A 27,976-nucleotide genomic window follows, 5' to 3' on the forward strand; every position below is an offset into this window, starting at 1 on the left:
TTCCTTTCGTATTGGCTTCCGGAGTCCTGACCTAGATAACTTGTTAAACCCCTCTTAAACCCTAATCTCGCACTCTCTGTCAACCAGAACTGGAAACCTTAAAATCCGGGTCCTAATGCCCATCGAACTGCTGCCGCATCTCCAGCTCCTCAAACATTCTATTCCTTCGATGAGGCTCGGACCCTCCGTTCATTCATCTCGGGCCATACCCATTTTATCCCGTGTATTCCCATTCAAGCTCAGATACAATGCTTTAGGCCCTCAGTTATGTAACCAATTCCGTGTACGGCGTTTTACGACTCGGTCATTCCGGCCAAGAGCTGGATCGAGTTCGGAATTCAGCCGTGGTGGCAGAGACAGAGGAGGAGAGGTTCGTGTTTCGAAGAGTCTCGTCGATGACGAGGCCGAGCTCAGTGACTGGGTTAGCGGTTTGAGAAAGACTGACTCGTTTCGTGGTCGAGTTGCTAGTAATGACGATGACTTGAATGATAGAGGCCGCGATAGGGGGAAGAGCAGAGATAGGGGTGGAGAGAGGAATCGAGATTCATTTGCGTTGAAGAGGAAAAGGGAGAGTGACTCTGACGAGTTCCGCCAGCCAAGTAGAGGGAGAACGAGGAATTCGTTTGAGTCTAGGAATCGAGATTCACCTGCAATGAAGATGAGAAGAGAGAGTGACTCTGGCGAGCGGAGTAGAGGGAGAAGTAGCAATTCGTTTGACTCGAGGAATTCACAAGGAACGAAGAGATTTGATTCTCGGTCTAATGGTGGCGACCTTTCCTTTCAAAGAACAACTCGCGGAATGGGGAACAAGCAGAGAAAGCTTAAGCAATCAAGCCATGATGATGACTGTGGCAATGATGATGAGGAGTTGCAGAGCTTAAGGGCTGGCTTTCAGGGTTTGCTTAGTGAGGACACTGAGGAGGAGAGTGACGATGGTGATGATGATATTTTAAAAAAGAGTAGAGGTTCTTTGTTTGGAATGGATAAGGAAGTTACCGACAATGGTACACCCAGTTCTCCTGAAAAGTCAGACTCTTACTTAAGTGAGACTAGGTAAGTAGAATGTCCGTCTGTGCGTGTGTTTGTTTTTTAATTTGGTTTTGCTTATCATGGTTGTTTAAGCTTGTTATTTTCCTGCTGCTTTACCTGTGTTTCCTGTGATTTGAAGATGAATAGCCAAATTATTGAAAAATAGCTACCAAAACAGGGAAGTGAAGTTCAGTTATGAAAGTAATATCTATGCATGCTAACGTTGTACCAAACTCTGAATAAATTATGTCAAAACCTGTTGAGAGACAATAAATTACCTACTCTCCAATACAAAGGTGCTGAAGTGTGTTCTGGTCATATATTTTTAGCGGAACCATTTCCTGTAACATTGCTTCTCCAGATGAGGAATTTGAGTTTTGCCTCAAGAATTATGATGGTTCTATAACCTAGTTTCTTTTGTAAAAGGGTTTATTAGCACCAATTTCGGTGCTTAGTGGTAACAAGGACTGCATATGAGTACAATTGTGTTCCACCTGTGGTTTTTCATGCTGGAGTGGTTGCTTTTATGCTACTAGCCACTGGGGGGATTGATACCAATTACGCTTGAAAAACGGGAAAATCTATGTGGATTTGTATGGATTTCTGTATCAGCTGTGTATTTATGGACTGAAAATGTTAATGTGGCATCACATTTCGGTTTTAGCTAATATAGACATGACTTTAAATTGGGTAACATAACCACAGCTTTGATATTCTGATTTGTGGTGCATTATTATTTTTAAATCTTCTGATCCTGCCATGCATCCCTATGTACAATTCGACATATGTCCTGTGGAGAAATCCGATTCTGAAGATTTGTTTATCAATTGTATCGATTAGATGGGTCACGAGTGATAGCTTATTTGTTGTCAAAACTAGATAATTCAATCTATCCCATAGACATCGCCTATGCCTCCTTTTCAATTTGTAGAGATTTATAGTTCCTTTTTAAGGATTCGATTCCGTGGATGCCTGCAGATTCGATCAGTGCTCTGTTTCCCCTTTGTCATTAAAAGGGATAAAGGATGCTGGTTATGAGAGGATGACTTTGGTACAAGAGGCAACTCTTCCAGTTATACTCAAAGGTCTGTTTCTCTTCTTATTTTATATTGACTTCTGTGCTGAGATGAGGAAGAGTTTCCTCTCAGTTACTCAGTTTTTCTAGTTTATAGACAGTTTGAATGCGGACTTGTTAATATGTGTCAACTTCTCTTGAAAATGTGTCACAATAATTTTTTTGTGATTGCAATTTCGACAGTTTGATATTTCCAGTTCTCATCTGTGCCTTCTTGATTTGAATGGTGCAATGTATGATGCTTATTGAAATTCTCCAACAACAATCTGAAACTGAATTTTATTCTCTTTCATCACGTGCCTTATTTGTCTTTAAGATGGTAAAAAGCTTGATTCATTTCATTTACAGGTAAGGATGTTATGGCCAAGGCTAAAACAGGAACTGGAAAAACTGTTGCATTTCTGGTGAGAATTTTTAATTTTTTTTTTTTACATTTTTTCTCTTTATAAGTGCATGTTGGCATGTTTAACCATGGGAGGATTGTTTTTATTTAAGCTCTTGGCCTAACGCCCGTTGTGATTGTCTAATGATCTTTTACCTTTATAAACATTTTTGTTTCTATTTATAACTATAGAATTTTGTCTTTTTTCGTCAATGCAGCTTCCGTCAATCGAAGTTGTTTCCAAATCACCACCTGTTAGTCGTGACCAAAAGCGACCCCCTATTTTTGTTCTTATAATATGCCCCACTAGGGAGCTTGCAACTCAAGCTGCTACAGAAGCTAACAAATTGCTGAAGTATCACCCTTCCATTGGTGTTCAATTTGTGATAGGCGGAACAAGACTTCCTCTAGAACAGAAACGCATGCAAGCAAACCCTTGCCAGGTAGTTTCTTTATTTTATTGCTGAAGAATATGTATCATGCATTGAATGAAATTTCCTTCATGAGGCAAACTCCATGAAATGTTGACTGACCAAATAGTTTTAACTGATCCATATCTTGTCTGGTCCTCCGAAGTCCGGAATGAGAAGTGATATAAAGTTAGCATATGAATGTTAGCTTCCATCTACCAATTGTGATACTCCATTTATGGAATCACTGCTACGTATTGATGGAACTTTTTAACTTTTCACTTTGTGCTGACTATGTCTCTAAAGCTGACTTAAAGCAAATGTGCATCGTCTTTCTCTATGAGCTGTTTTACATTGTTATTCCTTTCACACATTTAAAACTCTCAGATTCTTGTCGCCACACCTGGAAGGCTCAGAGACCATATTGAGAATACTGCAGGATTCGCGACAAGGCTGATGGGTGTCAAAGTCCTTGTACTTGATGAAGCTGATCATCTGCTAGACATGGGATTTCGTAAAGAGATTGAGAAAATAATTGCTGCTGTTCCAAAACAGCGACAGACTCTATTGTTTTCTGCCACAGTTCCTGAAGAGGTTTCTTTCTTCGCCTTCAGTTTGCCTTTGAGCATACAACTTATCTTATTAAAATTCTAAAGATGCTTTCTATCATGAAGGTACGTCAAATTTGTCATATTGCTTTGAAAAGAGATCACGAATTTATTAATGCTGTTGAAGAGGGCAGTGAGGATACGCACTCACAGGTAGGCTCTCTCGACTCTTGTCGATTTCCCCCAGATATAGTTCTGACGAGTGACGAGTATAAAAGAGATCCCTGCTCTCACATTTTGGATGTTTCAGGTCAGACAGATGCATATGGTGGCTCCACTAGACAAGCATTTCCCCCTACTTTATGTTTTATTAAAAGATCACATTGCTGATAATATTGACTATAAGGTATCCACTTTGGTCCCCAACCCTTTCTTTAGACAATCTTAACTAGCTCTTTAGGTTGTATCTTATTTTGTATCTCTCATGGACCATGCTTGTTGATTAAAATGGATACATGTTGAAAGTGGCTATCCATCATAGTTTGTTTGAGCGTCCTTGATGCTTGTCAAGACTTTCAGAAACTTCTAATTCAGAAACTTCTAAAAGTAACACAGCCATTGGTTTCCTCAGATTCTTGTATTCTGCACAACCGCCATGGTCACAAAACTGGTGGCTGACCTTCTTGGTGAGCTGAACTTGAATGTCAGGGAAATCCATTCCAGAAAGCCTCAGAGTTATAGAACACGTGTGTCTGAAGAATTCAGGAAGTCAAAAGGTCTTATTCTTGTTTCTTCGGATGTTTCTGCTCGTGGAGTTGACTATCCAGATGTTACTTTTGTCATACAGGTAATCTGACGGGCTTCTCTTTTTGTGAACTTGTACTACTGGGCTTTTCTGCATTTCTGCTTGTGCCCTCTTATTTTGCAGGATTATATCTTGACTTGTGTTGACCTGAATACAGGTTATTTTGGTTTCTAATGATTAGTTTTGTTAGGTAAAAAGAGTTTTTTTTCCTCCTAAATCCTAATATCTATCTAATTTATAACTTACTCTATACTTCCTTCTATCCAGCCTGTTGGATATATGATATTTGCATTTTTTTGAGTTCTTAGAGATTCTGAATCTATTTTCATTCTTTTCGTGTATTGATGCTAATTTGCAAATACTCTGTAATCCCAGGTCGGTGTGCCTGCTAGTAGAGAACAGTATATTCATCGACTTGGTCGAACTGGGCGTAAAGGGAAAGAAGGGGAAGGGATATTGTTACTGGCACCTTGGGAGGAATTCTTTCTGGCTTCCGTAAAGGAATTACCAATAACGAAAGCTTCTGTGCCTTTGATAGAACCAGACACTAAGAAAAAGGTAGAATATTGTAACATTTGTGCCTTTTTTTAGGATTGTGCACATGAAGCATATGGTTGAGAATTGTGTTGGGCCAAATACGAAGAGAATAATCCAGTATCTGGTGCCCCTCCAAGTTGAATGGTAGAGCAAAGACTGAGTAATGCCATATTTCATTTGCAGGTTGAACGGGCGTTATCCCATGTAGAGATGAAGAACAAAGAATCAGCCTACCAGGCCTGGCTCGGCTACTACAATTCCAACAAGAATGTGGGCAGGGATAAATACAAGCTGGTGGAGCTTGCAAATGAGTTCAGTCGAAGTATGGGACTTGACAACCCTCCAGCCATCCCTAAGCTTGTCCTTGGCAAGATGGGTCTCAGGAACATCCCCGGCTTGCGCACAAAATAGATGAGCAAGCAGTTCATCCAGTTGATCGGATTTTCATTTTTGTCAATACTCTCGGAAATGATTCTTTTCTAAGATTCACATAGGATACAGATATGAATTTGTCAAGCAAAACTATGCTAAAAGTGATCAATTACATTTTTCTTTCATGAAAAAAATGCTGCTGTATATTATGTAGTCAATTGTTTCATCTGTAGCAAGTCACCCCACTGTTTACATACCTGTTACTTTTGATTGTAACTTGCAATAGTTTTGGTAGTTGGAATGAAGAGAGAGCCAAGAAATGGGAAGAAGTGATGCCCAAATTCCCATAACTGGTTCTTAGATATACCATAATTACTTCTTATTTTCGGGAACTAGATATAGCTGTTAGCCTGTTACCCAAATTGAGATTAACAAGCATAAACCATAAATACTCTTTTTTTCTCCCCAAAAAAGTAGATGAGTATGTTTGGACCTTTTTTTTTTTTTTGGAAAGTATAAGGGCATTTTCGATACATATTTTAATACGCTACAATACGACTAAATAATAACATTTAAGCTATAACTACATTACAATCAGTTAATACATTACAAAGTGGGGATTCAATGCGACTAAATAATAACATTTAGGCTATAACTACATTACAATCAATTAATACATTACAAAGCGGAGATTCAATGTGACTAAATAATGACATTTAGGCTATAACTACATTACGATTGGTTAATACGTTACTAAGTGGAGATTCAAATCAAGTAAATCACAAAAGCAGAGAGTTTGAATTTAAGGGGAAACGTCAAAGGTGAGAGACTGAGGTGGGTGTAACTCACTAAGTCAACCTGGTTAACTCGGCCTCGGCCATGCCAAATTTGATTTGCATATGTGCTGATGATGGCGATATAGTGAAGGGCAAAATATGTTTTACGATAAATTATATTTTTGTTTTGAGTATTCTTTTTTTTTTTTAATAATTATAGTGGTGTGTACAAGTTAATGAGCGGATCTAATGCTAGATTGAGGGGTTGGATTGAAGGATTCACAGCTTAAATCGAGATCAAACTGTATGCACTCATAGAGGTTTTAAACGGGTTCCTAAACTCTTAATGGACTAGGCTGGGTTTCCAGCCCACCTCACGAAAGTGTTTATATACCATATCGGCCCAAGCCCAAATGGGCTGGCTCGTCCTGCCCGCTAATGATTTTAAAAGAATTAAAGATGAAAATATAATTCACAAATGTTGTAGGGGAAATTTTATCTGCACACCACTAATCTATTATATTTGCATCACTTTTAATTTTTTTTTAAATTTACATAAATATCATTGTATACAATGAAATATTAACTCTTAAACTAAAAATTAAAATTTTTGTATGCTATGACCCTTCATCTTCAACAAATGTTTGGGCATGGAAGGTGGAGAATTATGATCCACCTGAGAGTTAGTCGACTCTTCCTCTTACCATTGACTGGAGATATGAGGTTGAAATTCTGGCCTTAACTATTTATTTTGCTTATGATAATACGTATATTGTTTTTGGATTTGTGTCCTTGTGTTTGACATGGAAGCAAGGATACCTGACTTGAGTTTGAAATGATCAAACACATTGGGTTCACCTGCAGTTTGTGAAGACATTTTCTTGTAGTTCTCTTTAACATTGACTGTGACCCTCGTCTTCACAAAGTTTCTGGTAATGCTACAATTTTGTCACAATAACTAGTGGCGTCTTCTTGGTCGGAATGTGTCATCGATTATGATTTGCAGAAATTGTGGGAGTAATCGTTTGGATATGATGAAATCGGTGAGAGAGGAAAAGATTGAGTTTTGGTTAATTTGTGTGTAAACTTAACAAATCCATTATTGAGATTGTACAAAACAAGGGTATTTTCGTATATTCATCTAAATTTTGTGCGTATACTTATCATGATTAAAAAATGGTGTTAAAAAAATAGATTAATGATGTGTAAATAAAATTTCACGGTCTGCACATTGGTTTTCAACATAGAAGTTCAAACCTTGTCCTATGGCTCTAAGCGGACCGGCTGAAAGACTCGGACTGCTTGTGGGCCGGTTCCGGGCGGCCCACTTTCCACCTCTATCGCTCTACGCACTCCTCACTGCGGACGGAATAATTTGGGCGGGAAATTTTTGGAGTCAATTATTTCTCTGGCTTCCTATTTTTGGTACTCGAATAAGTTAAAAGGAAAGAGGAAATTTATTCTACGTTTGTGCTACAAATTTGAAATGTCTCTCTTACTGGACTAGAGCTGGATCCCTAAGGTAAGGTAAGGTGGTGTCTGTGACTGTGACTGTGACTGTGAATTTAAGGCGATGTCAAAGTTTGAATACCCGGAGCTATCGCGCGCGGAGATGGTGACGATATTGAGGGAGTCACAGGTTGCAAAGATCACAGAGAATGATCTCAAGAACCTCAGCTCGGATTTCGTTTCGGATCTTTATACCCGGTTCTTGATCTACCTCGACATTCTTCACGAGTACGCGTCTCTCTTCTCAAAACCCTAATTCTCGGTTATGTTCCCTACGGAGCCCTGAATGCTACGAATTTATGCTACGTTTTACACTACTGAATTATCTTAGCTGTAGAACAAGTATATTTTTCTGATAACAATGTTTGCTCTGTTGGGTTCATGACTTCTGCAGAGAATATCAAGGACAAGTTGAGTTTGCAGCTCTGGAGCAGCTTGAGAACCCAGACTTTCACGTAGACTCAGTCCGGGTTATGAATCTATGCAACAGGATAAAAGAGGTGGTGATCTCAGTGGATTGCCCTGTGATATTTACCCTGAAAGATCTGATAAGGCCCGATACAATCAACACCGAGCTTTTCTTAAGTGGAATTCTCAATTTCTGTCTTTACAAGTAAGCTCTCTCAACTTGGACACTGCTCCAGGGCAAGCTTAGGAGAAGTGGTGGAGATTATTTGCTATTGCATTAAGACCTGAATGGAAATATAAGAAACAGTATAGACAAATTTTGTTCAATGATAGCGAGCTTAATGGTTTTGTGTTATATGGTCTTGTGTATTTTGTATGTATTTTATTATGGAATCGTGTTATGTGATTAAGAAATTGACCAACATGAATGTACCAGATTGAATTATCTATCCAGCTCTAATGAAGATAATTCTCTATTATCTTGGTCTCTATTTGGAACTCTATTTGTTTTATTGGAAGAGAAATGTGTGGTAGTCTCATTGTGGTCTTTGCCCAACGATTTTTTTAGTTATTACTTTGTAATGAGCGTTGTCAACCTCAGGAACTCCAAAATGAATGATCTGAGGCCTATAGCAGAGGCGTTGACCCTTCTCGATGAGAAGCGGAAAGAGTGGGAGGCTAAGATTTCCCAGGTATCTGAAGAAAACGTTTTGACATTGTCAATTGAGCAATGAGCATCATGGCTAACCACATACTGTTTACGAAAGCATTGATCATGATGATGGTTGTCAATGGAGTGTCAATCTTCAATGATGTTGCTTTGCAGCTTAATGCTGATATTTCAGGCTATTATGAAGCAAGAGATAGGGAGTTACCATTTGTTCAGGATATTGATGTTCAAGTCAAACAATCGCATCAAACAATAGCAGGCCTCAACAGCCATCAGATGTTGCTTAGAGCTTCGTTCAGGAAGTTGAAGGATAAAACTGTAGAAATGAGTGAGAAGGTCCCTAACAGGGACAATTTAGCTTGCTTGTTATCATCTTAAATGCCTTTTCTCTAGCTGGCTTTACTAATTTCATGTTAACAAGAACAAGAGTTTGCTCAAATTTGCCAACTACTGCCAATTCTATGGTTCTATTTATCTCAGTGTCATGTTATTATCAATTGGATGAAAGGAAATTCTTAGACCATCTGCTGTTCCATTGAAGGTTCATTGGTGCTATAATCTGGGGTTGTAACTTGTAACTGTGATATGTAATACCATTTACATGTCTTCTATCTACGTCAGCAACCTATAACTTTGAACCCCAAAACCCAACCGACTGCGATTAACATGGAGTTTCTTTATATCGATCAGTTCTTCCATTTGCTTTGAGGTGACTTCTCTGTTTTGTTGAATATTGGCTTTTCTAAAGGTGTTGGTTTTTTATTATCAATTTAATTTCCTTGTACTGATCTATTTTGGAGCTTTTTCATGATTTATCTGGTATCTGCTGTTGTTTGTTGCTTCCTGGAGTGACAAAAAAAGAGTCTGTCCAGTATAAACTATACACTAGATTATTATTTTATTGTTCATTTTTTGTTTCATCTTCCCTGTTCAGACTACAATATAAGGTCATTGATGTACCCTCTATCATTAAATATGCTTTAGTTTCTGAAAAAAGGATTGGGTCCTTTTAGATATTCTATTATAGTCTCATCATACAGATTGGGTAGTTTATTATGTATTTTGTGTGCCAAGTGTATTTTTATTTTCCTTTTCAGATTTCTAAAGCTGAGTTCGAGCTGGTGCAAAGTGTGCAAGAAAATGTAAATTTGCATTCTAAAATTTTTCAATCACCAGATAAGTTGCAGGTAAGTTTTATTTTGTTCATGAAATTCTGTTCGTGGAATCTTGATTATTCACATGCTGTTAATTATATCTCAAGTCAAGCTTTTAGCTAAAAATAAAATGCATGGTTTTTACATTTCTTTCTTATCATAATTGCAAGCATGTGATGTTTGGTGGCCGTGTATGCAATCACTAGGGACACTATTATACAAAACATGTAATGCGAGAATTTAGAAAACTGACTTGATGTCAATCACCTTTGCTCTATTGTTTGGTATTACATTGTCTGGTTCATCTAATCTTATAACCTTATGGCTTGTGAATCCTGTAGCCAGTTACAGTCTGTCATCCTACGATAAGCTAGCTGCTGGCGTGCTGCTTTATCAAATCTTGTTTCAAGAGGACCTTGGTGCCTGTAGTGATGTTGGGCTTTTATTTTGGTCATGCTTGATGATCTTATTTTTAGTAGTTTTCTCCTATTATTTGATTTGGGTGGAGAATTTGGCAATTTGCTGCAGAGATTTCAATTATTGATCTGTAGATGTTGCTTTATTTATTTATGCCGAAAGCGGGCTATTGCTAGTTTCCTCTTTATTATTCAAGTGAAGAAATTACTGCTTAGTTTCAATTTTGATCTGTATACGCTGTTTTGTATGTTTATTCTGAAAGAGGGCCTTAGAGGAGAAAAAATCAGTACAGAAGGGTGCAAAGAATTCTGAGAGATCGGCAATGCAGTCTTTTCAAGAAAGAAATGCCATTCTTGAAGTTTACTTGAAGGTAATGTTTCATGAAGTGTTGTGTTAACTTATATTAATCTTTCAGTCACAGGCTGGCTTGGCTGTGTTGTTCCGGCACTCTTGAAAAATGCAAATAAAAGAAGAAAAAAATTTGTCTTTTGGGTGTGGACATTTAATTTGTGGTATCTTTCTCTGCATCCCACAGGCTTTCCGTAAGATGTCAAAGCACTTTGCCCTGATGCAGAACATACAAGAACAGGTACTACTCATAACTTTGTGGCTTTCTCTGTTATAACGTAGTGATGCTTCAATGCTTCATCTTTTATCTTTCTTCAATTGGTTTAGAAACGTGTATTTTTTTGTTGGAATATTTTTTTGCTCTTATAGAAGTTTTTAGACTGAATACTAGTTTTACAAGCTTTTTTTTTTTTTAAATGATTGAATAGTCTTACAAGCTCTTTGAAGTCAGATGTTCTCTTGCTAGGTGGCTTTTATTGCCAAATTTATCTTTGTCAATCACGTTGACACTGTTTACAGGTAAACTCTGTCAAATCCATTGAAAAAGATTACAAGGCTTTAAAGGCCAAGTTGAGTGATGATGTAGAGTTGGATAAGTCATTGGAGGCCAAACTAGTTGAACGACAAGCAAAAGGTTGATTTTCTGTATCTACCTGGAGTTCTTGTCTCTTTAATGCGTAATGCATATCTATGCTCTCCAGAACTCTTATTGTTGTGAACAGCAGGATGAATTAAGAATTCAATTGGAAAAAGAAAGGAACCTCAAGTTCAAGGAGGCAAATACAGAACTTAATAACGTGAAGCTGGATGTGGAATCTAGGAGGCTTAATCTGGAAGCAAGACAAAGGAACGTTGAAGCTGCAATAGCAGAGGTACTTTTCCTGGTTTTTTGACTTTGTTTGCTAAACCAGATTGTATCAATCACAAGTTGCTGATTGTTTTAGTTGTCTTATTTTCTTCAACTAATAGGTGGATGCCATTACCGTGAGAACTAATTTTGTGAAAGAATCAGGAGAAGCTAAACTGCAGAAGTTAGCTCGCAAATGTGAAGAGGTTGTGGAACAGGTTTGCTGCAATACATGTCCCCCTTGAGTCTACATCTGAATGTTTTGAATTTTTATCACTAGATGAAGATAAATGTGTTATTTTTTTGTGGTTACAGTTTCAACGATACACCAACTCCTTAGGTCTTTTGCTTCCAATGGTTGAGCTGGAGCCAAATGTTGTTCTATAGAGCAGGTACGACCTTAAATGACACCAATTTGATAGTTGCTTTTATTGTGGAAAGTTTCTTAGTTCTTACTACTCTCACATTAGTGTTAAAAATCACAATAAATTTCCTAAAAGCCTCATCTTGTTCTGGGAGAGAATTTGAGGCTCAATCTTCTCAAGTATGTTTTACATGAAATGTGATTTGCAGGAATATTAAGATCATCATGAAATTTGATGATAGAGCTCCTATTTACAGTCGATAAAAATTGTGCAAATATCATAATATTTTCTGCAAAATTGTTCCTTTACAAAGGGTTTATTTCCCCCCATTCTGTGCTTAAATTAGGTGTTTTTTTTTTTTTTTTTTTGATGTGGAACGATGAAAGATTGCAGACTTATTTATTTGGGATAACTAAACACTTGGGTGGTTTAAACTTTAAATACTAATACTGCTATCAACATTTTTCTGTGAAATTTTATTTCAACTTCTTAGAACTAAAATATCTAACTTCCTATTTGGTTTGTTAAAATTTACTAGAAACAATAAAACATTTCTACTTTTTTTTTTATATATTGGATGGGAAGGGGATCGAACCCTAGACCTAATGTGTAGGTGTGGTAATGCGTTATCAGTTCATTTGGAGGTCATTACCAAAACGGTCCATTGAAATTTTAAATAAACAGTAAATTTTAAATTATTGCTTTTATTTTTTATTTTGTTCACATCAAACTTAAATAAAATAAAAAAAGAAAAAACTAAAGAGGTCAGTCCGAAATACTGAAGTACCGAACCAGAGTGACAAACTCCACTCCTCAGTCCTCCCTAAATGCTGCATTGCATTCGGTCATCGTCAAAAAACCCACTCCCGAACCCAAGAGTCTCTTCTCTGAGTCTTTTCCACTCTCCTCCTTCGTTTCCATCACCACCGAGCGGACCAAAATGCACCACTCCGAACCCAAACCCGTATACAGCAACCTTACACTCACTACTGCAACCACTGCTCGTGCAGGTGCGCGTGCAGGAGCAATACCCAGACCCGGGATACTATGCACCTATTTTCCAGTTCTTGACTGGCCTCCACAAATACTTGAAAATAGGCCGTCAAGTTCATGGCCACATGGCGCTTCGTGGATTCCAACCCAACTCCTTCCTTGCGTCAAAGATGGTTGCTATGTATGCCAGTTCTGGTGATCTCGACTCTGCTGTAGCTATGTTTGAAAGAATCCCAAACCCATCTGTTCTTCTGTGTAATTCGATTGTTAGAGCTTATGCTAAATACGGGTGTGATAATAAAGCTCTTCATGTTTATTATAAAATGCATTGTAATGGACTCATGGGTGATAATTTTACAATCCCTTTTGTTCTCAAATCTTGCGCGGACTTGTCAAGTGTTGGGATGGGGAGATGTGTTCATGGGCAGAGCTTGAGAGTTGGGCTGGAGTTTGATTTATATGTTGGCACTTCATTGATTGATATGTACGTGAAATGCGGTGAAATAAGTGATGCACATAAGTTGTTTGATAGAATGTGTGTGAGGGATGTTTCGGCTTGGAATGCTTTGATTGCTGGATACATGAGAGAGGGGAGTATTTGTGTTGCTGAGGATTTATTTCGGAGAATGGCATGCAAAAATATTGTGTCTTGGACTGCTATGATTTCGGGGTATGCTCAGAACGGGTTTGCTGACCAGGCACTGTGTCTCTTTGATGAGATGGTGAAAGACGATTCAGAGGTTAAGCCGAATTGGGTCACAATTATGAGTGTTCTGCCTGCGTGTGCCCATTCAGCTGCTCTGGAGCGAGGGAGGCGAGTACATAATTTTGCAAGACAAATTGGTTTGAACTCAAATTGTCAGGTACAAACAGCTCTTGTTGCAATGTATGCTAAGTGTGGAAGCATGGTTGATTCGCGTCATTGCTTTGACAGGATACCTAAAAGTGAAAGGAATTTGATTTCTTGGAATACTATGATAACTGCATACGCGTCTCATGGATGTGGAATGGAGTCTGTGTCAACTTTTGAGGAAATGGTTAGAGCTGGTATTCAACCTGATGCAGTTACATTTACTGCATTGTTATCTTCCTGTAGCCATGCAGGTCTTACTGATGTTGGCTTGAAGTACTTTGATTGCATGAGAACGTTGTACTCAGTGGAACCAAGACATGAGCATTATGCTTGTGTTGTCGATCTTTTGGGTCGTAGTGGCCGTTTAGCCGAAGCAATGGAGCTAATCAATCGAATGCCGATGCAAGCTGGACCAAGCATTTGGGGTGCATTGTTATCTGCTTGTCGGAGCCACCGAAATCTGGATATTGCTGAGATGGCAGCTAAAAAACTATTTGTTCTTGAACCAGACACTAGTGGAAACTATGTAATTCTTTCAAATATGTATGCTGAAGCCGGCATGTTGGAACAAGTAGACAACATGAGAGCTCTGCTAAAACGCCACGGTGTGAAAAAGAATCCTGGATGCAGTTGGATTGAGATCAATGGGAAAGCCCATTTCTTTCTTGGTGGTGATACATCTCATCCTCAGGCAGGAGAAATATATATGTTCTTGGAGGCATTGCCGGAGAAAATTAAGTCCGCTGGTTATGTACCTAATACTAGTTTTGTGTTTCATGACGTCAGTGAAGAAGAAAAACAGCACAGCCTCAACACCCACAGTGAAAAGCTGGCCATTGCCTTCGGGCTGCTTAATACAGGTCCAGGAGTAGTTCTTCGGGTGACGAAAAACCTTCGAATATGTGGAGACTGTCATTCTGCTACAAAGTTCATATCAAAAATATATGAGCGGGAAATAATTGTGAGAGATGTTAATCGGTTTCATTGCTTTAAACTTGGGGCATGTTCTTGTGGCGACTACTGGTGATTGCAGATAAGTATTCTTACCGTATACAGGTTGAAGTGGTTCCATTTTTTGTGCTTTTACTTTGATATACCCTGTTGCATGCAAATATGCAATGGAACTTTGGAGATGCGTGATGATATGAGCTTGCTATAAATTTCATTAATTTCTGTGGCTGAATCTTGAATGAAGTGATTGGGAGTATAATACAGGAGCCAAAATCTCCTGTGTAGTGGTAGTGTGTGAACGAGCCTTGTTTCTATAAGTTACTGAATTGGAGTGAACGGCAGCACTTGAAGGAGCATTTTCTGGGCATGGAACAACTATCAAATGAGAGATGTTGTCTTGGCAGTTAGAGCTATCGACTCGTTAATTTTTATTTCTTTCTGAAACAGAAGTGAAAGTTTGATGAGGAAAAAAAAAAACTCGATACAAGTTTCCATGAGCGGTAATATACAGACAATACAATGCAAGAAAGAATTGAACTGATTAACAAGACTGGGTATGGAGCTGGCAATTGTGTCTATTCATTACCTTGGTTCCGTGCAGCCCTCTTCCCTTGGGAGCAGCATCCAATGGAATTTGATATGCAAAAAGAAATAGGGGAAAATGGTTTTGGGGTGAGAGAGGCTCGAACTCTCGACCTCAGGATAACTCAGAAGCTATGAGACCTACGCGCTAGCCAACTGCGCCACCACCCCTGTTGTGCAACTTGTGGATACTATTTTATATAATGTTAATTTTCACTTTTCGTTTTAATTGTTAATCTTCACCAATGCTACCCCGAAAATCTTCACCATAGTGACTAGTAATCCATCGAACGAGGTGCCTGCAGAAATCCCTGCAGTTTTAAACACATATATTCAATCTGCGTTATTAATGTGGATTCCACACATTTCTTTAATTTGGTGAATAGATTGAACATTTGTGATTATCCTAAACTGTATGACAATGCATAAATACATAAAATTCTATTGCAGGGGTGTTTAATCCATCATGACCATTACAAATTTATAATTACATTTTAACTAGCGTCGTTTGTTGGTGGAAGAATGTGATCCCAAAATTGATAGAGATCATAAGAATTGGTATCTTACTTATCTCAGTTGCTGAGTTTGACGCACATGATTCTATTGAATTTGTGAGCTCTACATATATCACATGATGCATATGAAATTACATACAACTCACTAACCGAAATAACTGAAATGACAAACTACTGAATTCCCTATCATAACTCATGTTATTAATTGGGCACCAAAGTGTTCATTTCTTACCGTGTGTACGTCACATCTTTTGTTAACCCAGGCAGGTACAAAAGTAACCTGCATCTCGGACATCATAACACGCCTTACCAAACGCAGGCGAAATAATTCGTCGTCTTCAACAATGTCGTCTATCTTTGACGAAAAAACAAAAAGAAGAAAATCATTACCGTCTGCTCTGTTAGTCCATTGAAGCACAAACCGGTCCCCAATCTCTCCTCTTAACGCTAGATACTGCCATTTTATCTGCACGATTCCCTAAGCTGGAAACGCACATGTGACCGCGTACATATATACGTATATATATATAGATATGGATCCCGAGCAGACCTTCATACGCGTTCAAGAGCGGTTCTCGCAGATGCTGACGCCGAAACTGAGAGCTGCGTTGGAGTACATGTATCTGTTCATAGCCGTTACTCTCTTCTGTATTCTAGTTGTTATGCACGCCAACTATGTTCAACAGGTATGTATAACAATCGCGAATGATCTTAATGGTTTCGGGAAACGTTGTTCCTTCTTTTGTTTTACGTAATTTTTCAATTTTATGGGCAAATTGATATGAAGTAGTTGTTGTAATTTGGGTTCTTCGATCGACTGTAGCTGTGAGTGCGAAAACTTGAATTTAATGTTTACTGTTCTTGTTTGTGCTTTTGGATTTGCGATTCGGGTATTGTTTCCTTGGTCAGTTGTTAGATGGCGTTAAGGTTCCGGATCAGTTGATGTAGCTGTAATGACCAACCTTGAGTTTCGAATTATTTATATATATTTTGTTTTAGCTACCCTAGAACTGCGTTTGTTGTTGTTTTCCTTGTCTGAAAATCCTAGAATCAAGGGTTTTAGGCTAAACAGAACTAAAACAGAAAAATGCATTGCTGCCTTGACAATGCCAGAGACATAGAAATGGATCTGTTAGATTGAATGTTGTAGAGATAGATGTTGTTAGATTGGACAAAGTAGAGGGATCTTAGGATGATCATTTCCTGTCTGAGAGTTCATCATAGTATGTTATGATTGAATTGTCCAAAGGTGCCCCTATATTGGCGTCTCCATTTTTGAGGTTCCAGTGGCAAGAATTATATCGTCTTTAGGAGCAATTCTTGCTTGAGTATGTGATCTGCAAACACCAATGATGGAATTGATTTGTTTTGAATGCATGAAAATTTTAATCTGAACCAAGAATCAAGGTAAATGGTAAAAGGTTTCACTGTTTTGATGCTAAAATGTACAAATAGTATTCTGCTAGAGTTGTTTAACTTCTTCTTATTTATTTTTGTCAGTGTAACGAATTTTATTTTTTAACTTTCATATCCTTGGCCAGCTGGTTCTTTGAGTTAATACTGTGAGTCTGTGAGTCATGTAAAATAATGTGGTTTAATAAACGAGCTTTGTATTTATTTTTGTTTCGTGTAATTGATAGACTGTCTCAGCTATTTATTATAGGACAATTGATGAATAGAACTCATAATCTATAGCTGGCATTCAAATTTGATCGAATTTTGATAATGTCTAATTTATACCAAACAGGGCGTTCCAATTTCAAACAAATTGAATTGATTACCTGTCAAATGAGTATAACAAAGCCAATTGGTCTCGTATAAACTATGAAGTTTTGAGTTTGCTATTTCCTAAGCTTTCCTTCTATATCTTTTTGCGAATTTGTTAATGTAAAAATGTCTCCTTTTTGCAAATGAAGCCTGGGTGTTCTAACGAGCTATCAGGAGTCAAAACAACAGACGCCCAACTCATTCAAATTAAGGTATTTGATTTTTTTTATGTGATACCTAAAGCTTTACATTTGTTTTCTTGCATTTGCTTCCTTTACTTTGTACAAAGGTGAAATTTTCAACTCATTTTTTGTGAATGAATATAATATTTATTGACAAGCACCATGGTGGTGTCTCTCAAAATGACTCGAGATCTTGCAGTAGGAAGAATTAGCAAATTGTATAGAACCTCCACATATCATACTGGCTCGCACTCTGATGGGGGTAATAGTGTCTTTTCCTTATGCAGTTCAGCAGTTGTTATGCCAATTTTCATTTGTTTGTGAGATTGACATGTGTGTAATCTATTACTTATATTCATGATCTAGGAGCATGAACTTAGGATGATTGGAAAGTTGTAGAAAAGTTCTTTGAATTTTTAAAAACATACTAATTCGTGCAATACTTACGTATGAAGGCCACGGCTTGCTGAAGGAAAATCATGACAATAAGGATCATAGTCTGAGTTTTTAATTTTTTTTTTAATTTTAAGATAAGAGAGGTAATTGATGATGGGTAGTAACTAGTAAGGGGTGCCACCTTCATGGAAAAGCTAGGAATTATTGATCTTAATACAGTATAGAGAATTTCCTCTTGCCGTATACCAAAGGCAAAGATTTTCTTGCAGTTTTGTTCAAGAGTTTGCTTTTTGGACTTTCCTTTCTTTGATGACTATGCTATTTCATTCCCTGATAATGAGTTGTCAATTCATGAGACTTGGGAAAGAGTTGGTGAAGCTGCCATATTTAAGGCACTGAATTTTGTGTCTTGGTGTAGATAACTAGTGCAGGGTTGTGGTCACAGAATGAGTCAGAATCCACTGTGGTAGATGTCCCTGAAAGCAAGACTAAAATGGATGAAGTAGAAATGGAAAACCTGGATGAGGAAGGATTAACATTTGCAGCTGCAAAGTTTTGGTTGAATTGGATTGGCTCGGGTGCTAGGAGGGGAAGAATGACATTGAAGTTCTGGAAAAGTGATCATACTGATATTCTCGAACATCAAGCTGAAAGCGTAACCTACAGTGAAAGCCTTAAGGCAACGGCTGATGAAGCAATTACTAAGACTGATAAGGTGGAGACACGTAACAGTTTTCCTGTATCTGCAAAAGAAACCCTTAAAGCAGCAATCATTCACTTTGGAAATAAGTGGCACAGACGCTTGTCATTTGTTTGGAGACATGCAGTGCAAATTATTGGAAATTTGCAGAAATTGTGGGTGAGTAGATCAGAAATAATTTCTTTCTTATTTTTGAAATAATAAATATTAGAGTTCGCTGTTTGGAATTGCTGAATAAACTGGTATTGCTTTCACTGCCGTTGTTAATTTATTTTGGATTTGAATGCATGCATTGTTACAACTTACAGCTACCTGTCTTTTGATATCACTGCTCATGGTGCCATTATTTTGTTGAATGCTAAATAGTTGACTCCTCATGGAGGGACCCTGATGATTTTTTACTCTGCTTCTTTCGGTTAAGAGTCGTCAATTAGATGCATCTATCACATTTTGTTAGATAGAGAAAATTGCTCTGTAACAAATTGCGGGAAACTGGTGATCCCAATATGGGAGAACTCTTGAATGGGCATGAAAGCCTGCCAAAATAACATAACAAAAACCTACTAGAATGAGGAAACATGATAAAATGCTACCAGAATAAGGAAACACGATATCATGACTTTGGTTGGTATGATGGTAAGCCGGCTCTGTTCCTGTGGTCAATGCTTAAAATTGAGTCACCATTCCATTCTGCACCTGCAGATAGTGAACGGAAGGCAGTAGAATTTACATATCAAAGAAAGATACAGGATTTATCGTAATATCCTAAGAGCTAAGAACTAGGAAACAAAAACATGTTCCTTTGACTTCCATAAATATATTGATGATAACTATTCATTCTATATATGTTTTATTTTTAGTCAATTTTACCCATATTGTGCTTTCATGAAACTTGATTTACATTAGTGTTCCGTTATTTCTTGGACAGACACCTTACTAAGCTGATCTTGATATGTGCTGTTATTGCCAATTAATATGTTTTTTTGGTCGTTTTTATATTATAGGCCTTTTATTTAAAATAGTTCTCAGCAAAATTGGTTAGGATTCTCTTTGTCTTTCCAACCTAGTTTATGGTTGCATGTTGTTGTGGACGTTTCCCAACTTCAAACCCCCCCCTCCTTGGTGATTACTTTTTACCGGTGTGCTTAAAATTCCTTCAATTATTTAATTTATGAAAGCAACCTTTGTTTCCTCAACATTAATCAGTCGAGGATTTTTGGAGTCTCGTATTTAAAATTTGTAAATTCTAATTGCAAGTGCAGAATATTACAGGTATACATTTCGATCTGGATGTTCCCAAGTGGTTGCATATACTTCATTTGGATAGGCTGAACTTGTATGCAGGCAAGTTAACAACCCCTTTGTTTGCTAATTATCATATTTTCAATATTCATCACTGGTTTCCGTTTGTTCTAAGGCTTGATTTTCATCAGTGTATAATAATTGCAAGTATGTCAAAATTATTTTACACTCGAGATACTCTGTGTTGGTGATTCGAACATCAAGTCACTGATTACACAAAATATGCAATTCTAGAAGGGGAAACGTCTATGTTGGTTGTGAGAGTATTCTTTTTTAGGTAATCTTGGGGTTGGGAGAAGATTCGAAGGACGAGACCAGTGGTGGCTTTCGACTGTGGTAGTATTCTAGTATTCTTCTGTTACTGCAGGATCTCAATCCTAAGTGCTTAGTGTTATTTAATGAAGGGTATTTTCAAAGGACTGTTGCTTTTAGCTTTCAAATATCATATGAACTCCTCTTGTATTCTCTGTCAAACTCTAAAATCTGTTTATGCCAGTCCAGATATGAGGGGGTTTAGACTAGGTTTAAACTACAAGAGGAGGTCAATGACTGTCCTTACTCCTTAGTATTCTTTTTTCGACCTGACATGACCATCAGTAGTTTCCTCACTTATTTGGCAGTGAAATATATTGACTATATTGGTAAATAGTTTTGCTGCCTGTTTCAGTGCAGTGGCTTGAGAACAAAAGCAAAGAATTTGAGCCTACTTATCTATACACAATGGAAAAGGTAATTTCTCATTTTTATTTCATTGAAACACAATTTTGCTACATTCAGTCATGCCACAACATTTAATTTTTGTCCACTGTACTGCTTTAGGTTTAAGGCTTTTTAAGATAGGATTCTAATGAGAACCAAGTTTGGTTTGCAGGGTTACTTCTTGCTACCTGAAGCAGCTAAGACTCAGCATAACATACGGACAATCAACATCAGCATATCAGCTCGGCATTCTTGCTTTGGGAACAGGTTTTATTTCTTCAACTTAACTATGGAATTTTCTATTTGCGTTCATCTTTCCTTGAATTTGGTTAATTGTGATCTATCTCCATTGCTCTACAATAATGTGTTATTTTTTATTATTATTTTCTTGGGTTCTAATGGAATGGACCATTGAATGCATGTAGGGAAGTTGAATAATTTAATCAAGGGTTCATGTAGCCGATCCCATATATTTGGGATTGAGGATGGAATATTGATATTATAGTTCGAAGTTTATTGTATATTTTATTTGAAAAATCAACGCTTAAACCATTGAGGAAATCTATCTCCAGATACAGTACTGCATTAATCTCATCTCAGCCTCTTGGCTTGGGGTATATTTGTGTAATGTTGAGCATTCACAAAAGTTGCACTTCAACAGCAGATATCAGAGTTGATACTGCTCCTTGTAGTTGAAGAAACACAAACAAGAAGCATGCTATGAGGAGCACCACTCTTTTCATCGCATTATTATATATATTTTAGAAGTATGAGTACCTTCAAGGATTGTGATTTAGTTGTTGAATGTCAATTGAGCTCCAGTCCTTTAATTTGTCTTCTTAGATTTCGTGTCAGGTTCTTAGGCCATCAATCAAAATTTAGGTTATTGTTGTCAGTTTTCTTGAAAACCTCAACCTTTCTGAAACCTTTATATGTTATTTTCAACATTTTCCTAAAATATCAAGTTAAACAATATGGTTGTTGTCTATAGAAATGTGTTGAGGTCACATGTCTCATCAATGATACAATGTTTCTCAACCTAGTAGCAAATGACATTAGTATATTTGCAGGAATTATTTTTGAATGCATATTTTCTGGAATATTAGATCAAATAATTAATATTTTCTTTCTACCCAGGTGGCAGCAGCTTCTCATAAACCGAGTTGTTGGATATGATACAATATTGATGAATAGCTTGCTGAATTCTCCTGGTCAAGGTATTGACTGGTTTCCTTGAATGTTCCTTGTGACATATTTTTCCTGCATCACTTGTCCTGTCTTAATATGTTATCTATCCTTGTGTCATCCCCCCTTTTTTTATTGCATTTCTCTAATGGTTCATGGTTGATTTGAATGCTATATATCAGCCAGTTATACATTGTCGTCGACTTTTGGTTAGTTGCCATGTTTTGTGTGGAAACATTGGTCTTGTCTGACTCAGCAAGCACGGTGCTATTTCTTTTCTTGCACTGCCATGATTTAATGAAAGATGCATCTTTCCGTGACACATTAACATTATCTTTATAATTTATTTTTAATTAATTAATAAAACTGTTTCAACATTTAGGGTTTATCTTTCTTTATAAAATGATAGCCTAAAATTCTGACAACTATCACTCTAAGTAGTGGTAACAATAGAGTTCATGCAGTGTTCAATTTTTTTCATATATGCATTTAGCTTATATTGGCTGCCCAAATTCCATTGTTTCATCTTTGATCATTTACCATTATTCGAAAAACTATAGAGAAGATCTCATGGACGTAAGTAATGCTAAAGTCTAGTACGCCTTCAGATGGTTTTATACATTAATCTTTTTGGAATATAAAATTTACTGCTGTCATTGGGATGGTGAGTGTTGTGTCTAAGCTTGTTCTGGGACTCATTGCAGGTTATCTATATAATTATCAAACCAAGGAGTTCTACAATCTTAGTTACGCACATGAACCAGCAGTAGGTCCTGCAAGATTTGGAGGTCTGTCAATTCAATGCCATCCTTAGTTATGTATTACTTTCCCTGCGATGACATACTGGAGTTCATTTTGGTTGAATGCAATTAGTTTCACTTTAGTTAGTGGGTATACGTAGTGTTCTTAAGAATTATGATTTCCCATTGTTTCCTTACAGACTATCTCGTGACCAAATGTGGTGTGCTTATGATGTCACTCTTTGTTTTTTTCACCACTACAATGTCCGTCTCATTTACACTGAGAGAGACGCAGATGCGCATGCTGAAGTTCACAGGTGTGCTTCATATTTGATCTTCGCCCTTTCATTCATGGGTGGTGGCAGAGTGGAGTGTAACCACCTCATGGATGCCACAATTATCACAATTCCTCCTCCCTCATCTTCATTTGAACATGATTAACACTTTCCCATCTCAAATTTTTGCAGTGCAGCTTCAACACCATGCTCGGCATCGACTTCCAACATTTCAATTGATCTTTGTCCATGTGATCGAATCTCTTGTTTTTGTTCCGGTAAAGATTATTTTTCGCCTTTTCTTTCCCTTTTGGGTGTGTGTGTGTGTGTGTGTGTGTGGGGGGGGGGGGGGGTTGTTGTTTCACTATTTAGTTTTTCTAAGCATGACTTTCTCATTATTTTTTTCCTTATATACATTTTTTGCTGTTGACCGCGTCATAGTTGTTTTGCAGATAATGATTGGAATCCTGTTCTTTTTGTTCGAGTTTTATGATGATCAGCTGCTGGCCTTCATGGTTTTAATTCTTGTCTGGCTGTGTGAACTTTTTACATTGATCAGGTCCCTCTCTCTCTCTCTCTCTCTCTCTCTCTCTCTCTCTCTCTCTGTGACTGTGTGTGTGTGTGTGTGTGCACGTACATTTCTGTGTAGGTCTCTTTCCTCCCACCCCTTCCCTCTCGTTTGTCGTAAAAGACTGGATTTTAGATTGCTTATGGACAGTCTGTCATTGATGAGGATTGTGTATATTGGCCATCTGTTCAGTCTAGGTTGATTGCTGTTTTTCTCGCATGAAAATCATCTCTGGCAAGTGGCAACGATAATAGAAGCTTGCTCTTTGTCTACTGCCTACTGATATTGTATTTTCAAGAGTTTCTATGTAGATGGTTGATCAGGCCAGACCTTAGGTGCCCAATTTCTCTATGTTACATTGACATTACTATAATTATTTTTTACTTCTTGCTGCCAGATGGAGTTGGAGGTTTAATTGGCTTTCATGGATCTGATTCTTGTATATAGCCTGTCCTTGATGGAGTTGGAGGCTTACCTCAGGGCTTATAAAGTTATGATTGGCCTGGGGTTTGGCTCAAGCAGTAATGGTAACAGCCTAACAGGGATTAGGATTGTCTTACAGAGCCTTGAACCCATCAATCATTCAGCAATCTGGTCCACATACATACTTATTGTAATGCATGTCACATGTTCACATTTTCTGTGTAGATGTGTGTTCTATGTGGTTTATTGTCTGAACTGATGCTTGTTTTAATGGTCAGGCTATATATGCATGGGGTGGACATATATGTGTGCTTGGTTGCACCCTTTTCCTGGCCTTCTAACAAGCTTATGTGTGTCATTAAATTGCAGTGTCCGCACTCCAATATCAATGAAGTTCTTTCCTCGGTTCTTTTTGCTCTATTTTCTGGTTTTCCACATCTATTTCTTCTCATATGGTTATGGTATGGTCCTGCCTCTCATTAAGTTTGCTTTTGTTTTAGTTGGAAACTATTATTTTCATCAGAGAGATGGCTTTGATCATTTTCCAGGATTTTCATATTTGGCACTCTCTACAACTGCGGCATTTATGCAACATCTCATCCTATACTTTTGGAATCGTTTTGAGGTAACAAATACGCAATCACAAATTCCCAATCAGCAGTCTTTGGAAACTGTATTTTATTGTTGGCATTGTCATTTCGTTTATAGTTGGAGAAAAACCAGTAGTCATGTAAGGTTTGCAAATTGCAAATATATAATACTTCATGCACATTTGTCCATAACCATTTACGTCTTTCTCCCCCCATATAGTCTGGGTAGGAATCTGTTTTATCCGTTCTTGTAGTCACTCTTTGAATTATTAAAAAAGAGAGAAATAGATCAAATTTTGAAGGAAATGAAGTTGGCTTGTGTTTAAATTTTGGTTTGTTCATATATTTTATTTTGCTGTGCCCGTCTCAGGTGCCAACTCTACAAAGATTTATGCAAAATCAAAGATCACAGCTGCAGCAACACCCGGACTTCCATATCACTTCGTCGACCATCCTTGCATCAACTTTACACATCACAAGATTAAACACAAGAAACCCTGGTCAAGCTAACACAGATTTGGCCTCTCTGCCAGCATTGAGACCTGACCAGGCAACTCCAGCAAACGGAGCAGAAGCTCCTGAGGTTCCACAACGGTTGGAAAATGAAAACAGGGAAGGTAACCCTGAGCAGATTCCAGGTCAACCCGATCTTCAACAAGCAGAAACTGTTCCCAGTCCCGGAACAATGAACTCATTTAGTTCACTGTTTTTATGGATCCTAGGTGGGGCTTCTTCTTAAGGCCTCAACTCATTTCTTTCCATGTTTAGAGATGTGAGAGACCAAGGACAAGTTTATCCCGCGTCCCCGGGGAATGAAAACCGTGCAACTGGAAATGTACAATAGTATTGTAAAGATACATCATAGGAGGGAATACTAATATTTCTCTGCTAGTTTTGGTGGCCTGTATTGTTGCAGATAAGAGGTGTACTGGAGATCATGTTTGTATAGAAATGATGATATATATGAATATGGCCGCCCCTTATCGCACATCTACAAGAGCTAAAGGAGAAAAGAAAGTCTAGTACAAAAGAACTGATTTCGAGAGTCTGCTTCTCTCCCCCTCTGCTCACCATCACCAAGCATTCAAATTAGGAGCGGAAGGGACATTTATAGCTGCTAAATTGATGCATTTGTAGTCGTTCCGTTTATAGTTGATGGTGCACTTTCATTTTGGTTTTTGTGAAATGTGTTAAAAACAAAATTCACATCCGTCAAACAATGTGATTTATAAACGTGACTAAACATAATAACACACTTGAGGATGAGGTACTTAATAAAAAAGAGTCTCGAGGACTCATATTGGATATCCATATGTCAAATCATAAAGAGTAATACCTTAAATTGTTGGAATGGGTTTACACACTCTCACTCTTGAGACGTTTCTTAGAAGGACAAAATCCGCAATACATGTCTTAGAACCAAAGTGTGGATAATAACTCAAGTGGTTTGCTTTTAATACGTGACTCCGCATCTAAACATATAAATGTAAATACAAATATCTTTAGAAAAAAACTATAAATACAAATATGTTTTCTCTTCCCATGTTTACCTTCGGTTATTTGTATTCTTAATTCATCTGAAAGTTTGCTCATGTGGCTTTCAAAAATATGAAAGTATTTTGCTATATGTATATATTTACAATATGATTTTGTAGAATTGAACTGTGCTTATCATGTACACTGTCTCAAAATTGCATGAGCTTGGGACCGTTGTTTTCGGCTCAAATGCATTGGAAAATCGACTAGAAACTTTATTCGAAGATCTCCTCTCTTCTCTTCATCTGTGTTGATTGGCATGCCTTGTCCTGGAATGACCTTCTCATATCCTGGATATAGAATGTCATCAAAGGACAGGTTCATATTCTCCCCTCCTAATAGAGGAACCGTAAGGGAGCAACCAGTGAGAGCCTTCACCAAGGGGATCTGAAGCTTCAGCTCTAAGTCATCTCCATCCCTCTTAAACAATGGATGTCTTTCCTCATCTATTGAGAATATTATATCGGGTGGGAGGTTGCCTGGTCTCTCATCGCCTTTGCCCTCGAATGTTATCTTTGTCCCTTTCTTCCATCCTGGTTGTATGTTTATCTTTAGTACCTCATGCTCTTTGACAATGATCCTGCATCCACATCGATCGATCCCATAATCAAATTACATCCATCAGTATCTGTAAGCATGCGTGTATATGCATAGATAGGAAACAATATCAGCTGCACAGGGTCCTGCATTAGTGGCAGAGTCATCTCTAGGGTTTGGGAAGGGCAGAGTCATCTCTAGGGTTTGCTATACAGATTAGAAAAACGTACAGGAATGCATGCACATACCCGGGATCCATGATAACATCTTTGGTGATATTGATCCTTTTGACACAGCCAAAGCACAAATCCTCAAGCGTGCATTCCAGCGTCTTCTCAACGGGAGGAGGTTTCCTCCGGGCAGTCGATTGAGAGAATATAATCGGTGTGGTGCTCCTTCTGCTTGCATTTCTTGACAGAACGCTAGGAATCTCAGACGCGCTCCTGCGACTTGTGCTTTTTGATCGAGACTCGGAAGCTCTTTTAGTAGACGATTCTGTTGTTGATGTTGGTGACGTAGAAAATTTTGTGGTGGATGTTGGTGTTGCAGGTGTTGATTGCATTCTTGGTGTTGTAGAGCTGCTCTTGCTTTGAGATCTTGAAAGGTATGATCGGGTTGGGGTCGGCGTCTGACTTCTCCGGCTTGAAGTCCTAGAGAGAAACGAGGATCGACGAGAAAAGAAACCAATATCATCCACACTTTTATGGTGAGAATGAGCTCCTGCCGTGGTTGTAGGGTCGTCTTCATTTGCAAGTAAATCTTCCAACTTCCTTTCATTGAGGACCTGATTATACCAGAACCAGACAATTAATAATTATATATATATATTCATCCCTTTAATTTTTGCATGGAAAATCATGCATGCATGGATGTATAGATTGCAATAAGTACGTACCTTGTAGGCTTCCTTGATTTCTTTGAATTTGGCATCGGCTTCGGTCTTGTTTGATGGGTTCTTATCGGGATTCCATTTTGTAACAAGTGATTTGTATGCCTTACACATATCTTTAATGGTTGCAGTCTTGGTGATTCCAAGGATGCTGTAGGAGTCTTTTGTTGGTGAACGTGAATCTCCCATTAGAGGAAGAGATCGAGAAGAGAGGGATGATCAGAAGAAGAAATTGAAGAGAAGCAACCAAGAGAGAATTTAATTTAGTTGTGGAAGGGAAGGTGCTTTATTACACACCTTCTGTTTTATTGTTTTATTGGGAGGTAAGAAAGTTTCTATGATTAGAGATTATTTCAGTACTTCCATCTCCCATTTTTAGCTAATTTTTCAATTAATCCACCTGTTTTTCCTAACCAGTACTATGTATGCATATATCTAATTCCCTGTGAACGTACATATCGAAATCCCTGCACAGCATCTCTGTTCGGGTAGGACATCATGAGTGTACGTTGTAATACATACACTAACACCTTTTTTTTCATACAGTTAAACAATGTTTTTAGGCTTAGAATAGAAGGGGTGTATTTACAAACAGGCCAAAAATCAAGAGGTCTGCTGATATATTGATCTATTTTTTTTTG

The 27,976-nt window shown here is 37.8% G+C and overlaps 5 protein-coding genes and 1 non-coding gene across 9 annotated transcripts; 4 read left to right on the plus strand and 2 right to left on the minus strand.

Annotated features, from left to right (window-relative positions):
• Nucleotide 1: 1 nt before the first annotated feature.
• Nucleotides 2–5,487, plus strand: LOC119982712 (DEAD-box ATP-dependent RNA helicase 31-like). Its single transcript, XM_038826215.1, has 10 exons — nt 2–1,053; nt 2,008–2,114; nt 2,453–2,508; nt 2,705–2,929; nt 3,284–3,490; nt 3,571–3,657; nt 3,755–3,850; nt 4,076–4,291; nt 4,625–4,807; nt 4,970–5,487. Exons 1-10 carry the CDS (start codon nt 116–118, stop codon nt 5,195–5,197), a joined length of 2,343 nt encoding a protein of 780 aa, XP_038682143.1. The 5' UTR covers nt 2–115; the 3' UTR covers nt 5,198–5,487.
• Nucleotides 5,488–7,299: 1,812 nt separating this feature from the next.
• Nucleotides 7,300–12,797, plus strand: LOC119983036 (kinetochore protein NUF2 homolog). 4 transcript variants are annotated; one of them, XR_005464537.1, is made up of 11 exons: nt 7,300–7,671; nt 7,838–8,056; nt 8,453–8,543; nt 8,678–8,857; nt 9,619–9,708; nt 10,355–10,462; nt 10,628–10,681; nt 10,960–11,074; nt 11,163–11,312; nt 11,410–11,505; nt 11,603–11,684. XR_005464537.1 is itself a non-coding variant. In XM_038826684.1 (11 exons), exons 1-10 carry the CDS (start codon nt 7,508–7,510, stop codon nt 11,672–11,674), a joined length of 1,224 nt encoding a protein of 407 aa, XP_038682612.1. In that variant the 5' UTR covers nt 7,300–7,507; the 3' UTR covers nt 11,675–11,679; nt 12,663–12,797. The 4 variants fall into 4 exon arrangements, 3 of the variants coding, with proteins under 3 accessions (XP_038682612.1, XP_038682613.1, XP_038682614.1); XM_038826684.1 differs by lacking the exon at nt 10,960–11,074 and adding an exon at nt 12,663–12,797 and having other exon boundaries at nt 11,603–11,679; XM_038826685.1 differs by lacking the exon at nt 10,960–11,074 and adding an exon at nt 12,663–12,797 and having other exon boundaries at nt 11,166–11,312; nt 11,603–11,679.
• Nucleotides 11,693–14,994, plus strand: LOC119983030 (putative pentatricopeptide repeat-containing protein At3g49142). Its single transcript, XM_038826679.1, has one exon. The coding sequence runs from the start codon at nt 12,480–12,482 to the stop codon at nt 14,523–14,525; it is 2,046 nt and encodes a 681-aa protein (XP_038682607.1). The 5' UTR covers nt 11,693–12,479; the 3' UTR covers nt 14,526–14,994.
• Nucleotides 14,995–15,117: 123 nt separating this feature from the next.
• TRNAM-CAU lies at nt 15,118–15,202 on the minus strand. Its single transcript is given in 2 exon segments — nt 15,118–15,153; nt 15,165–15,202. It is a non-coding gene; the product is annotated as a tRNA-Met (tRNA).
• Nucleotides 15,203–15,880: 678 nt separating this feature from the next.
• Nucleotides 15,881–25,363, plus strand: LOC119983032 (membralin-like protein At1g60995). Its single transcript, XM_038826681.1, has 14 exons — nt 15,881–16,232; nt 17,463–17,525; nt 18,310–18,750; nt 19,854–19,935; nt 20,561–20,622; nt 20,765–20,859; nt 21,730–21,809; nt 22,482–22,565; nt 22,718–22,834; nt 22,985–23,070; nt 23,245–23,351; nt 24,153–24,244; nt 24,332–24,408; nt 24,744–25,363. The coding sequence occupies exons 1-14, from the start codon at nt 16,080–16,082 to the stop codon at nt 25,110–25,112; spliced, it is 1,908 nt and encodes a 635-aa protein (XP_038682609.1). The 5' UTR covers nt 15,881–16,079; the 3' UTR covers nt 25,113–25,363.
• Nucleotides 25,364–25,959: 596 nt separating this feature from the next.
• LOC119981969 (chaperone protein dnaJ 2) lies at nt 25,960–27,524 on the minus strand. The gene is made up of 3 exons (XM_038825107.1): nt 27,342–27,524; nt 26,695–27,230; nt 25,960–26,489 (listed from the first exon to the last, which is right to left on the minus strand). Exons 1-3 carry the CDS (start codon nt 27,522–27,524, stop codon nt 26,045–26,047), a joined length of 1,164 nt encoding a protein of 387 aa, XP_038681035.1. The 3' UTR covers nt 25,960–26,044.
• Between the last annotated feature and the right edge of the window lie 452 nt (nt 27,525–27,976).

Source organism: Tripterygium wilfordii, chromosome 17 (assembly GCF_013401445.1).
Source record: "Tripterygium wilfordii isolate XIE 37 chromosome 17, ASM1340144v1, whole genome shotgun sequence".
NCBI lineage: Eukaryota > Viridiplantae > Streptophyta > Magnoliopsida > Celastrales > Celastraceae > Tripterygium > Tripterygium wilfordii.